Source organism: Hyla sarda, chromosome 1, assembly GCF_029499605.1.
Source record: "Hyla sarda isolate aHylSar1 chromosome 1, aHylSar1.hap1, whole genome shotgun sequence".
NCBI classification, from domain to species: domain Eukaryota; kingdom Metazoa; phylum Chordata; class Amphibia; order Anura; family Hylidae; genus Hyla; species Hyla sarda.
Window position 1 is genome coordinate 583,861,705 of NC_079189.1, and position 15,695 is coordinate 583,877,399.

General features: G+C 41.1%; 1 protein-coding gene across 1 annotated transcript in view; it reads right to left on the reverse strand.

Annotated features, from left to right (window-relative positions):
- Positions 1-15,695, reverse strand: part of PDZD2 (PDZ domain containing 2) — a 412,983-nt gene that overhangs the window by 32,577 nt on the left and 364,711 nt on the right. Inside the window, exons 23-24 of the mRNA XM_056545144.1 lie at positions 6,016-6,117; positions 237-504 (exon numbers count right to left, since the gene is read on the reverse strand). Of these exons, the coding sequence (XP_056401119.1) occupies positions 237-504; positions 6,016-6,117 (370 nt within the window). The remainder of the gene's footprint in view (positions 1-236; positions 505-6,015; positions 6,118-15,695) is intronic.

The window sequence follows — 15,695 nt, forward strand, 5'->3', positions numbered from 1 at the left end:
CATCTGGTACTGCAGCTAGCCGTTGCAAAACTACAACTCCCAGCATGGGAGTTGTAGTTTTGCAACAGCTGGAGGTACCCTGGTTGGGAAACACTGCTCTAGAGGATTAATAATGAGACTGAAAACTCAATGTGTAATAATATGCATTTCATTAGACGACAAGACGACTCCCGGCCATAATGTGAACCAAATGTGACTTGAAATGTTTTCCATGTGTCCCCCGCTTCACCTCCTACCTGCATCAGTTGCCATAGACGCATCCCTTCCAGATGTTAGGAGTCTTCCTCCTGTCCCAGACGTGTCCGCTCTGCACGGCCTCTCTCGGTCGTTCTCTTTTCGGATCACGATGACGACCTCTTTGCTCAGCTTGGCTCTGTGTAGAGCGCTCAGGGCGTCTCCGTGAGCTGCACCTTGTAGAGAGCGGCCATTAATGGACAAGATGCGGTCTCCGCGCTCGATGATGGTGTCACATGACGCAGCGGCTTTAGAGAAGACTCTGTGCACCTGGAGCAATAAGATATTGGTAAATGATTACATGTTCAGTGGGGCAAAAAAAGTATTTAGTCAGCCACCAATTGTGCAAGTTCTCCCACTTAAATAGATGAGGTTATAACCTTAACTATGAAAGACATAATGAGAAAAAAATCCATAAATCACATTGTCTGATTTTAAATAATTTATTTGCAAATTATGGTGGAAAATAAGTATTTGGTCACCTACAAACAAGCAAGATTTTTGGCTCTCACAGACCTGTAACTTCTTCTTTAAGAGTCTCCTCTGTCCTCCACTCATTACCTGTATTAATGGCTCCTGTTTGATCTTGTTATTAGTATAAAAGACACCTGTCCACAACCTCAAACAGTCACACTGCAAACTCCACTATGGCCAAGACCAAAGAGCTGTCAAAGGACACCAGAAACATAATTGTAGACCTGTCCCAGGCTGAGAAGACTGAATCTGCAATAGGCAAGCGGCTTGGTGTGAGGAAATCAACTGTGGGAGCAATAAAAATGCTCAAAAAAAAAAAAAGGGAACACTTAAACAACACAATGTAACTCCAAGTCAATGACACTTCTGTGAAATCACACTGTCCACTCAGGAAGCAACACTGATAGACAATCAATTTCACATGCTGTTGTGCAAATAGAACAGACAACAGGTGGAAATGATAGGCAATTAGCAAGACAACCCCAATAAAGGAGTGGTTCTGTAGGTGGATACCACAGGCCACTTCTCAGTTCCTATGCTTCCTGGCTGGTCACTTTTGAATGCTGGCGGTGCTTTCACTCTAGTGGTAGCATGAAATGGAGTCTACAACCCACACAAGTGGCTCAGGTAGTTCAGCTCATCCTGGATGGCACATCATTGTGAGCTGTGGCAGGAAGGTTTGCTGTCAGCGTAGTGTCCAGAGCATGGAGGCGCTACCAGGAGACAGGCCAGTACATCAGGAGACGTGGAGGAGGCTGTAGGAGGGCAACAACCCAGCAGAAGGACCGCTACCTCCGCCTTTGTGCAAAGAGGAGCAGGAGGAGCACTGCCAGAGCCCTGCAAAATGACCTCCATCAGTTCACAATGTGCATGTGTCCACTCAAATGGTCAGAAACAGACTCCATGAGGGTGGTATGAGGGCCCGACGTCCACAGGTGGAGGTTGTGCTTACAGCCCAACACCGTACAGGACGTTTGGCATTTGCCAGAGAACACCAAGAGTGGCAAATTTGCCACTGGCGCCCTGTGCTCTTCACAGATGAAAGCAGATTCACACTAAGCACATGTGACAGACGTGACAGAGTCTGGAGACACCGTGGAGAACATTCTGCTGCCTGCAACATCCTCCAGCATGACCGGTTTGGCGGTGGGTCAGTAATGGTGTGGGGTGGCATTTCTCCATGTGCTTGCCAGAGGTAGCCTGACTGCCATTAGGTCCCGAGATGAGATCCTCAGACCCATGTGAGACCATATGCTGGCCCTGGGTTCCTCCTAATGCAAGACAATGCTAGGAGGAAGGCATTGATGCTATGGACTGGCCCGCCCGTTCACCAGACCTGAATCCGATTGAGCACATCTGGGACATCATGTCTCGCTCCATCCACCAACGCCACGTTGCACCACAGACTGTCCAGGAGTTGGCGGATGCTTTAGTCAAGGTCTGGGAGGACATCCCTCAGGAGACCATCAACCTCCTCATCAGGAGCATGCCCAGGCGAGGTCATATGGGCACGTGGAGGCCACACACACTACTGAGCCTCATTTTGACTTGTTTTAAGGACATTACATCACAGTTGGATCAGCCTGTAGTGTGGTTTTCCACTATGATTTTGAGTGTGCCTCCATATCCAGACCTCCATGGGTTGACAAATTTCATTTCCACAGATCATTTTTGTGTGATTTTGTTGTCAGCACATTCAACTATGTAAAGACGAAAGTATTTCATACAATTCGTTCATTCATTCAGATCTAGGATGTGTTATCTTAGTGTTCCCTTTATTTTTTTGAGCAGTGTATTAAAAAATGGAAGACATACAAGACCACCGATAATCTCCCTCTATCTGGGCTCCACGCAAGATCTCAGGCCGTGGTGTCAAAATGACCACAGGAACGGTGAGCAAAAATCCCAGAACCTCACGGGGGGACCTAGTGAATGACCTGCAGAGAACTGGGACCAAAGTAACAAAGGCTACCATCAGTAACACACTACGCCACCAGGGACTCAAATCATGCAGTGCAAGACGTGTCCACTGCTTAAGCCAGTACATGTCCGGGCCCATCTGAAGTTTGCTAAAGAGCATTTGGATGATCCAGAAGATTATTGGGAGAAAGTCATACGGTCAGATGAAACCAAAGTAAAACTTTTTTGTTAAAACTCAACTCGTCGTGTTTGGAGGAGAAAGAATGTTGAGTTGCATCCAAAGAACACCATACCTACTGTGAAGCATGGGGGTGGACAAATTATGCTTTGGGGCTGTTTTTCTTCTAAGGGACCAGGACAACTGATCTATGTAAAGGAAAGAATGAATGGGGCCATGTATCGTGAGATTTTGAGTGAAAATCTTCTTCCATCAGCAAGGACATTGAAGATGAAGTGTGGCTGGGTCTTTCAGCAGGACAGTGATCCCAAACACACAGCTTGGGCAACAAAGGAGAAGCATTTCAAGGTCATGGAGTGGCCTAGGGAGTTGAAAGCCTGTGTTGCCCAGTGACAGCCCCAAAACATCACTGCTCTAGAGGAGATCTGCAGGGAGGAATGGACCAAAATACCAGCAACAGTGTGAAAACCTTGTCAAGACTGACAGAAAACGTTTGACCTCTGTCATTGTCAACAAAGGGTATATAATAAAGTATTGAAATTAAGTTTTGTTATTGACCAATTACTTGTTTCCCACCATAAATTGCAAATAAATGCTTAAAAAATCAGGCAATGTGATTTTATGGGGGTTTTTTCTCCTCATTTTTTCTCATAGTGGAGGTATATCTATGATGAAAATTACAGGCCTCTCTCATCTTTTTAAGTGGGAGAATGTTCACAATTGGTGGCTGACTTAATACTTTTTTGCCCCACTTTATATAAACTATAGGGAGCCTAGATAGATAGATATATTTTAAATAAATATTTATGAGACAGATAAATGAATGAAAGGATAGATATGAAATAGACAGATAGCAGATAGCTAGATATATATGCAGATTGAGAAAGACCAAGAGAGCTGGTTGAAACGTCGCTGTAACATTCACCTGTTTATGGAATACATTTTTTTCATTTTTTCACTTTAATTGGACTTGTGTGCTGCGGATTTATTCTAATTTATGAGATATAGATAGAGATAGATATGAAATATATAGTAGGATAGCAGATAGATAGATATGAGATAGATAGGATAGATATGAGAGAGATAGATATATAGATAGATATGAGATAGATAGATAGATAGATAGATAGATATGAGATAGATAGATAGATATGAGATAGATAGATAGATATGAGATAGATATGAGATAGATAGATAGATAGATATGAGATAGATAGTTAGATAGATAGATAGATATGAGATATATAGATATGAGATAGACAGACATGAAACAGATAGATAGTAGGATAGCAGATCAATAGATTATAGAGACAAATTGATAAGCTAGATATGAGATAGATAGATATAAGATAGGTAGATAGATATGAGACAGATATGAGAAAGATATGAGATAGATAGATAGATAGTTATAAGATAGATATGAGATAGATATGAGATAGATAGATATGAGATAGATAGATATGAGATAGATAGATATGAGATAGATAGATAGATATGAGATAGATAGATAGATAGATAGATATGAGATAGATAGATATGAGATAGATAGATAGATATGAGATAGAAAGATATGAGATAGATAGATATGAGAGATAGATATGAGATAGATAGATATGAGATAGATAGATATGAGATAGAAAGATATGAGATAGATAGATATGAGATAGATAGATATGAGATAGATAGATATGAGATAGATAGATATGAGATAGATAGATATGAGATAGATAGATATGAGATAGATAGATATGAGATAGATAGATATGAGATAGATATGAGATAGATAGATATGAGATAGATAGATATGAGATAGATAGATATGAGATAGATAGATATGAGATAGATAGATATGAGATAGATAGATAGATATGAGATAGATAGATATGAGATAGATAGATATGAGATAGATAGATATGAGATAGATAGATATGAGATAGATAGATATGAGATAGATAGATATGAGATAGATAGATATGAGATAGATAGATATGAGATAGATAGATATGAGATAGATAGATAGATATGAGATAGATAGATAGATATGAGATAGATAGATATGAAATAGATAGATAGATATGAGATAGATAGATATGAGATAGATATGAGATAGATAGATAGATAGATATGAGATAGAAAGATATGATAGATAGATATGAGATAGATATAGATAGATATGAGATAGACAGATATGAGATTTATAGATATGAAATGATCCAATATTCACTCATAACTTTGTATTCCCTTTTCTAATACGCTGTTTCTTAGCTCTATCTGTATTGCAAGAAATAAAGCTGCCTTCATGCCACCCAGCTTACCTCGACTCCAGAATGTTATATATCTGTCCTAGATATACGACGCACCCCCTCCCCCATATAGTATTGCATAATGTGTCCTTGTGTAACCTTGCTGCATATATGTCCCAGGAAGCATGAACCTTTGATACATTATATCTACATATGTTGAATATATTCACAAATTCCAATAATGTTAAAACCATTTGTCGGAGCTTTGTGCGGAAACTTTTTTTTTTTCCAGTCACATATTTTTCGGCTTTCTTCCTATTTGAATCAGAGCCCGGTGATCCACAGCGGAGCAGGTGTTGTCTCTGCCTCCATAGAGCAGAATAAAGCATCTGCCGGTGACAGACCGAGGATGGGGAATGTAACTATTCTATTGAAGTCAATGGGGTTGATCTGCCATACCACACACAACCTATGGACCGGAGTGGCGCTGTTTTAGGCAAAAAACAACCAGTTTATTTCCAGTCCTGGACAATCCTCTTTAAAGGGGTATTCCAGCCAAATACATCTTATCCCCTATCAAAAGGATAGGGGATAAGATGTCTGATCGCGGGGGGGCCCGCTGCTAGGACTCCCACCCGATCTACGTGCAGCACCCGGCCGTCATGCCCCCTCCCATAGACATGAATGGAGGAAGTGATGATTTCACAAGGGCCCCCCACAATCAGACATCTTGTCCCCTATCTTTTAGATAGGGGATAAGATGTATTTGGCCGAAATGCCCCTTTAATTTGTCACATCCCTTTGCGCATCAAAATCTTGCAAATAGGTTTGTTGTATTTTTTACGTTGTGTCGGATTTTATTCTTCTGTTTGCTGCTTTGGATTTTTGGCTGGTTGTTGGTAACAGTTTTCTACTTTTTTTTAGGAAGTTATCAAAGAGCACCATATCCATCTGATCATCACTTACAGTGACTGCCTTCTGCTCTAGATCAATCCCTCCGGCAATGCTGAACCCCAGTCCGGACCCCTCTTCTTTACTCAGGACAACAAAGTAGACATCATCTTTTTTCTGCAGAAAAAAAGAAAAGAAAAGAAAGGAACCTTAAACCACCTAGGTAGAACATAATGCACAAATTTCTCAAAAATACAGATGTAGCAGAGCTGAATGAAAAGGTCCATTGCAATAGGATATGCTGCCAGATTTATTGACAAATGTTTTTGGAGGTTCACTTTAAGGGGTATTCCGGGGGAAATTTTTTTTTTTATTTAAATCAATTGGTGCCAGACAGATTTGTAAATTACTTCTATTTAAAAAATGCTATCCTTCCAGTACTTATCAGCTGCTGTATGCTCCACAGGAAGTTTTCCTTTTAGAATTTCTTTTCTGCCTGACCACAGTGCTCTCTGCTGCCACCTCTGTCCAGGAACTGTTCAGAGCAGGAGCAAATCCCCATAGCAAACCTATCCTGCTCTGGACAGTTCCTGACATGGACAGAGGTGTCAGCAAAGAGCACTGTGGTCAGACAGAAAAGAACTACACAACTTCCTCTGAAGCCTACAGCAGCTGAAATGTACTGGAAGGATTAAGATTTTTTAATAGAAGTAATTTACAAATCTGTTCAACTTTCTGGAACCAGTTGATTTAAAAAAATAAATAAATTATTCCACCGGAGTACCCCTTTAACTAGAGATATGTGAGAAAAAGTGGCGATGGTGGGGGCAGGGATTTTGCACTGATAATTTTGGGTTGAGCTGTGCCAAGTGACAAACTCCGTTCTGTGCCAAGTGAAAATAAAACATGCAATTCAGGATCCAGATGCCGAGACGAGGAGCCAAATTCAGGACTTTCTTTATCTGGGTGGTTCTATCCAGGCAAAGAAAAATGATAAGTATTGGCCGCACCACAGATGTACTTGTCAAAAACATCCCAGCTGCTGCAGAATCCCTTCTGATGGTGAAAAGGGTCTTATTCCAAGGGTCAAACACAATAAATTGGACTAGAGACGATATGCGAGAGGGTTTGTGAAGGTTTGATGAAAGATCTGTTAGTGGAGTAAGTAGGTCCCAACCAATTACCCACCACTAGAGTTCATTCATTATGCGCCATCACACAGTCCCCTAATTGCTCTAAATTACACTTAGGGTCTCTTCACACAGCAGAATTTCTGTTTGCGGAATTGCACCTCAAATTAAAGACCATAGACTTCTATGGGATTCCACACTCCCATTCACACTTCTGAATTTCCGCAAGCGGAAATTCAGAAGTGTGAATGGGAGTGCAGAATCCCATAGACGTCTATGGTCTTTAATTTGAGGCGGAATTCTGCAAGCGGAAATTCAGAAGTGTGAATGGAAGTGTGGAAACCCATAGAAGTCTATGGGCTTTAATTTGAGCCGGAATTCCGCAAGCGGAAATTCTGCCACGTGAATAGACCCTTAGGCTAGAATTAGGGTTAGGCTAGAATTACCTTAATCCTCACCTAACATAACCCGTAACCCTTATAACTAAAATGGCAGCTACCATTATTAGCATTTAAAGGGGTACTACACTGGAAAACATTATTTTTATTTTTTTTTAAATCAACTGGTTAAAAAGTTAAAAAGATTTGTAAATTACTTCTATTTAAAAATCTTAATCCTTCCAGTACTAAGCTGCTGTTATATGCTGGACAGGAAGTTCTTTTCTTTTTGAATTCCTTTTCTGTCTGACCACAGTGCTCTCTGCTGACACCTCTGTCCATGTCAGGAACTGTCCAGAGCAGGATAGGTTTGCCATGGGGATTTGCTCCGGCTCTTAACAGTTCTGGACATGGACAGAGTTGTCAGCAGAGAGCACTGTGGTCAGACAGAAAAGGAATTCAAAAAGAAAAGAACTTCCTGTCAAGCATATAACAGCAGCTTAGTACTGGAAGGATTAAGATTTTTAAATAGAAGTAATTTACAAATCTGTTTAACTTTCTGGCACCAGTTGATTTAAAAAAAATATGTTTTCCAGTGGAGTACCCCTTTAACCTAAAATGAATAACAACATTCCTTGAGTCGGACAAATCCTAAGTTTTGGGGAAATTAAAGGGTACCTCTCATAAAAAAAACGTTTGATATATTATAGATTAATGTATGCAGAATAACTTTACAATTGCATGTTATTAAAAAATATGCTTCTTTCTATTTAATTTTCCACTTTGAAGAAATGACCACTAGGGGTCTCCCTACCAGTCCTGGCAGCAAGCATTTCAGACTCATGCTGGAGTCCTAAACACTACGAGCTGCCAGTCTGCTTTGTTCACAAAGGAGAACACTCAGAGCTGCCAGCCTGCTTTGTTCACAGCCTGTTTGGCTGTGAACAAAGCAGGCTGGCAGCTCTGAGTGTTTAGGACTCCACCATGAGTCAGAAATGCTTGCTGACAGGACTGATAGGGAAAAATACAATAGAAAGAAGCATATTTTTCATTAACATGCTATTGGAAAGTTATTCAACATTCATTAATGTAAAATATATCAAAAGTTTATTTGATGAGAGGTACCCTTTAAGATTTTTAAATAGAGGTCATTTACAAATCTGTTTAACTTTCTGGCACCAGTTGATTTAAAAAAAAATATGTTTTCCAGTGGAGTACCCCTTTAACCTAAAATGAATAACAACATTCCTTGAGACGGACAAATCCAAAGTTTTGGGGAAATTAACTAATTATATTTTTGTCCAAATTAATTTGCTAATTTCTGCCCACCCTTAAACTTTAGGGAGCCATCTGAAATCATACCATTCATTAATTTCGCTCCAAAGTACCGTCACAGACCTCGCGCCAGTCCTCTATGTACCCGTACACTATCTTGCAAGGCTTCAGATTTGCCTCTCTGCTCTTTAGCTACCGTGCATTAGACCTTCCAGTTAAACCACATAAATGGCCCCTAATCATCGCCTAGCAAACAGCGCTTTATTATAATAAACCAATGAGCCAAATAAAACATGTTCCTTGTAAATTCTGCAAATTTATGTCCTTGTGAAATTTAAAGATCACATTTCAAATGGAAATTTACCACAAATCTTGATCTCCTCATAAAGCATGACCAAATTACTAAATATATAAAAAAATAAAATAAATAATAGATGAAAGTATGTAGAAAATACATAAAAGGGCAATTGCTAGTTTACATTCAGGACGTGAACAAGTGATTTGGTCTATGGAACCCAAAGCCATAATTATGCCGGGCCGTCCGTAAGGTTCATGGCAGCTCCGTTCTATGATTTTCTTCTTAGCCACTAACCCACAGCGAAAAAATAAGGTCCTGCTGTACAAGGCCAAACAACAGGAGATTGGATTTATTACAATCAGTGATCCGACTCCCACCATAAACCTTCAGATATTACAAGCTAAAACGGGGACTGAAACCCACAAATGACTTAAATTATCATGCGGTGCTCACCGGGCCAGGAAAGTATAATCTACCGGGTGTGGACTTCTCAGCATGAAACATAAAAGAAACCAAAATGAGAAGATATCAAATGTAAATATGAAGTGATCCCCGGCCATGGGTCAGGCATAGGGTACATTCCCATCACGGTCCCAACTCCACCTTGTTTATACCAATATATCCTAAGATCATAATGTAATGCTTTTCATGAATCACGGCAAATATTTCTCATGCCACAGATTCAATAAGGGTAATACCTTGAGAAAACAAGGATAACAAAAGATAATTAAACATCCTGAGTCCCAGATAAGGATCTAGTACTACACAGAAGGAGTTTACAGAACCCTGGAGGGGATCTGAATAGTTCCACAATGAGAAAATGTTACTGTTTAGGACTCTGGGGACAACTCCCCTATAGGAAAACACTACCAACAAAATAGAACCAGATCATGTAAAATATAATTAGCTTTTATTAACACATATGCAAAAAAAATACATACAATAAAAAATGAAAAGAGGATAAAATAAGGCACTACAATAGCAGTCACAGAAGATGGGGGAAGGCAAGTAATGTGGACCTACATGGAGTACAGGGAATGTACCATAAGAAATACGAATGTAAACATGAAAGAGGTCACTGAATATCATTACAAAATGGCCATAAGCATATGAGTGACAAGCAAAATAACAGTGACACATCAAAGAATGTTCTAAAAGGAAAAAAGTGCAATGAACAGAGAGTAACCAAGGGAGAGATGAATGAGACACCATGAAGTCCTCCTGCCATGCAGCCACACACCTACCTCCTCCTACCCCAACGTGCGTTTCGCCTGTGCTTCGTCAGGGGGCGTCCCCTGACGCCCCTGATGAAGCACAGGCGAAACGCACGTTGGGGTAGGAGGAGGTAGGTGTGTGGCTGCATGGCAGGAGGACTTCTCCTCTTTTCATTTTTTATTGTATATATTTTTTTGCATATGTGTTAATAAAAGCTAATTATATTTTACATGATCTGGTTCTATTTTGTTGGTAGTGTTATGTTATAGCAGACCAGCCGTGGTTTCTTTACCTTGTTGCTGTGTATGTATGAATCTCCTATAGGAAACACTATAGTTGGACGCACTCTTACTAGAAAGCCATGTCCTGTAATTTTCCTTTAGGCTAGGTTCAGACTACAGAATCTCCGGGCAGAAAACTTCCGCCCGGAGATTCCGAGTGCGGCCAGCCCTGACTGAATCAGTCGTCGCTAGGACCGCACGGACACTGCAGTCTCTTATAGACTGCAATGTGTTCTGTGCGGATTTCCGCCTGAAGAAAGAGCACTGCCTTTCTTCAGGAGAAAATTTCCAAGCGGAAGTTCCGTTCACAAATTCCGCTTCACAAATTCCGAAGTGTGAATTTGTGAACGGAAAACCATTCACTATACTATACATTTTAGCAAGCGGAATTTCTGCCTGCAATTTCAAAGCGAAATTGCAGGCGGAAATTCCGTAGTTTGAACCTAGCCTTAAAGGGGTATTCCAGGAAAAAACTTTTTTATATATATCAACTGGCTCCAGAAAGTTATTAAACAGATTTGTAAATTACTTCTATTAAAAAAATCTTAATCCTTTCAGTACTTATGAGCTTCTGAAGTTAAGGTTGTTCTTTTCTGCCTAAATCCTCTCTGATGACACCTGTTTCGGGAAACACCCAGTTTAGAAGAGGTTTGCTATGGGGATTTGCTTCTAAACTGGGCGTTTCCTGAGACAGGTGTCATCAGAGAGGACTTAGACAGAAAAGAACAACCTTAAAGGGGTATTCCAGGCGAAAACTTTTTTTTATATATATATCAACTGGCTCCGGAAAGTTAAACAGATTTGTAAATTACTTCTATTAAAAAATCTTAATCCTTCCAATAGTTATTAGCTTCTGAAGTTTTCTGTCTAACTGCTCAATGATGATGTCACGTCCCGGGAGCTGTGCATGAAGGGAAAATATCCCCATAGGAGCTGCACAGCTCCTGGGATGTGAGTCATCAGAAAGCAGACAGAAAACAGCAACTCTACTTCAGAAGCTAATAACTATTGGAAGGATTAAGATTTTTTAATAGAAGTAATTTACAAATCTGTTTAACTTTCTGGAGCCAGTTGATATCTAAAAAAAAATTTTTTCCCTGGAAAACACCTTTAAGGTTTTGTCTCATCAGGTTGATCCCACATGCGGTACGTACCACACCAGTAGTCCAGGGCCGCTAACTGGTGTGTAAGATTCAAGACCTCAGTACGACATTAGATTTCACCTGTAGCGGTCACCAGAAGGAACATGTCATACTGACCACAGTTTCACCAGTTATTTTGCTGGGATTGTCGGGAGTAGGACCTGTAGCTATTAACTGATATCTGCCATGTCTTTTATATCAAAGAGGTTGTCTGTGGTGAGGCAACCCCTGGAAGATCCAGAAAGACATTTTTATGGATCACCAACCTTCCTTCCATTTTTTGGCTTTCATTCCTTCCTGCATTATTCTCCTGCTCCATTTTTTTTCCGCGCATAAATTGTAAAAGTTTACTTCTAAATATTTTACCCAAGTAAAAGGACTTGTATGTTCTACAGGTAAGATGCTGCTTGTTTGGGAATTGTAGTGTGTACTGCCCAGAGAACTTACCGTATTTTTCGCCATATAAAACGCTCCGCCATATAAGACGCACCCAATTTTAAAGGAGGAAAATCTAGCGAAAAAAAAAGATTCTGAACCAAATACAATGTAAAGTATAGGACAGTGATCTTCAACCTACGGACCTGCAGATGTTGCAAAACTACAACTCCTGGCATGCCCGGACAGCCAACGGCTGTCCGGGCATGCCAGGAGTTGTAGTTTTGCAACATCTGGAGGTCCGCAGGTTGAAGACCACTGGTATAGGAGGTAATACGTGTCCCCGCCGATCCGCAACCGTCACCGCTGCCCTGGATTTCGCCCTCCATCGCTGTCGCCGCGTCTCCGGGGTGTCCCCGTCACTCCGGAATGTCTCTCGCTCTCTGTCGCCGCCATCACGTCGCTACGCACGCCGCTCCTATTGGATGACGGGACGGCGTGCGCGAAGACGTGATGACGATGAAGGAGAGAGCCGGCCATGCAGGGGATCCCGGCACGGAGCAGTTATTTCCCGATCGGACACCGAGGAAGCAGGTAAGGTCCCTCCTGGTGTCCTGTAAGCTGTTCAGGACGCCGCGGTCCCGAACAGCCCGACTGAGCAGCCGGGTTAGTTTCACTTTCACTTCAGACGTGGCGGTCAGTTTTGATCGCCGCGTCTGAAGGGTTAATACAGGGCATCACCACGATCGGTGAAGTCCTGTACTATCCGCGGGTCCTGGCCGTTGATGGCCGCAGGGACCGCAGCGATAGGACAGGGTTTTAATATGTATTTGCCGAAAAATACGGTATATGTGCTTCATTTATTCCCCATGTAAGTAGATGGAATGGCTTATGAATGTAACATCTACTCTTTTAGCTAAAAGAAGTCAGTGTCTTCTTTACTGATCACTAAGGCCTCTTTCACACTATAAAATTAATCAGTTTTAAAGATTTTGCGACGGGAGAAAGAACGGAAGAAATAGATCATGCACTATTTGCTCCCGTTACTTTCTCCCGTCACAAAATAACGTCCGTTATTAATAACGGGCTATGACGGGTTAAAACGGATAATGTAAAAATCCCATAGACTATAATGGGATTTTGTAACGGCCGAATGGGATTTTGTAACGGCCGTATGGGATTTTGTAACGGCCGTATGGGATTTTGTAACGGCCGATTTTAAGGGTTTTTAGAACCGAACATTGAACAGATCTTTAAAACGGATGAATTTTATAGTGTGAAAGGGGCCTAATCCTGAAGGTTCCTGCAGCAGCAAGCGGCCTCCCAGCTAAGGCCTTTGCCGTAATACTTATTGTTTAATATGCACTAGCACTGGAGGGGGGAAGAGGCAGACAAAATTATTACTTTTCGGGTTTCTGCAGCAAGCTACCTCCCAGCCAAGGCCCAAACTCTTCCTGCTTCCTTTCTGTTTAATAGTTGAATGTGCACCCGCATTGGAATATAAGGAGGGGTAGATAAAACAGATTCCGCATGAGATTCTATTCTAAACTGAATCCTGTGGTGTAGTTAGTATTTGTTTTATTTGGTAAAGTTTTATATTCTGTTTTTCTCTTTTTATTGTCCCTCAAAATAAAACTTTATTGCAGCATAAAAAGTACAGACAACCCCGACAGCATGGATATAACATAGCATTAACACCTTGTTAAATTCATTAAACGCTTATAGAAGTGACCCGACATATGTTCACAATATATTATTACCGGCCATCTATTATATAGATCCGCACATTTTCGAGATTTGTGGTTGCCCCTGACTAAGCAACAAGACCTTAAAACTACAAGAAAACAGTTTGGAAGACTGGTCCCAGCAGATCGTCCAACACACTCAGCACAGCCAGCTCTGTGAAACTCCAGTCCCAATATGGACCTCAAATATGTCCTTTTAGTCCATGCCAGACAAGCATCCAGCAGGTCCAAACCATAAAGCGTCTCACATCTCTCCATGAAGAGTTTCCAGCAGAATTCCTCTCCATCAGACGCTGGCTGCCCTGTTGGTGACTCCATGCCCTCAGTGCCCTTTTCGAGACCAATAACGTTACCTACGAGACGGCATCTACCGGGTTCTAAGCTGACACATATGAAAATCAGACTATTTAGAGATGTTAGGGAATTATAAGGAATTGTATCAGATGTCTGGAAGGAAAGGTAATACCATAAACCTGGAATAAATTTCATACAGGAATGGCCTCTTTATTTTCATATTAAACTTTTATTCAATTGTATGTTCCAATACACTTTGGAGGGGAATTAATCATAATCTGCGCTTGGGGCAGATCTGCAAAAAAAGGCAAGATTGCACAAACCCCCGAATCAATTATTTGTGGGATGTGCTGAAAAACAAGTCGTATGCATGGAGGCCACACCTCACAACTTATAGGGTCTACTGCCAGACAACAGAACACCTTCGGGGGTCCTGTGCAGTCCAGGCCTTTAAAGGGGTACTCCGGTGGAAAGCATTTTTTTTTTTTTTATGAACTGGTGCCAGAAAGTTAAAACAGATTTGTAAATTACTTCTATTAAAAAATCTTTACCCTTCCTGTACTTTTTAGCAGCTGTATGCTACAGAGGAAATTCTGTTCTTTTTCAATTTCTTTTTTTGTCATGTCCACAGTGCTCTCTACTGACATTTGATGTCCGTATCAGGAACTGTCCAGAGCAGGAGAAAATCCCCATAGCAAACCTATGCTGCTCTGGACAGTTACTGATACGGGCATCAGGTGTCAGCAGAGAGCACTGTGGACAAGAAAATAATTTCCTCGGTAGCATACAGTTGCTAAAAAGTACAGGAAGGGTAAAGATTTTTTATTAGAAGTAATTTACAAATCTGTTTAACTTTCTGGCACCAGTTGACTTATAAAGACCTAAAAAAAAAATGTTTTCCACCGCAGTACCCCTTTAACGGTAAGACCAATTGGTGTGACAATCAACGAATGGGGGAGCTTACTGGAGCGTCATTCTAAGACCTGGTTCTACTGGGTGGCTTTTCAGGAAACGCCTGAATACTGCACCCTGAGGCGTGACTGAACCTCCGCTAAGCTGTTGGGGACCCCCTCCCCTATTTGGAGGCTTCTCTGTTGCTGGTCCTAGTCAGTGTGCCTGCTGTGTGTTGTCCCTTCCCCTTTTCTCTCCCACTTTTTCTGATTTCCTTCTCCCCAGCTCTCCATCTTTCTTTGTTCCTTGATTTCCCCCTGGTATGCCGATGACAATTGCACTATGTCCATTTATTGAAGACCTCTTAAAGGGGTATTCCAGGCAAAACCTTTTTTTATATATATCAACTGGCTCCGGAAAGTTAAACAGATTTGTAAATTACTTCTATTAAAAAAATCTTAATCCTTCCAATAGTTATTAGCTTCTGAAGTTTTCTGTCTAACTGCTCAATGATGATGTCACGTCCCGGGAGCTGTGCATGATGGGAGAATATCCCCATAGGAGCTGCACAGCTCACGGGACGTGAGTCATCAGAGAGCAGTTAGACAGAAAACTAAAACTCAACTTCAGAAGCTAATAACTATTGGATTTTTTAATAGAAGTAATTTACAAATCTGTTTAACTTTCCGGAGCCAGTTGATATATAAAAAAAAGTTTTGGCCTGGAATACCC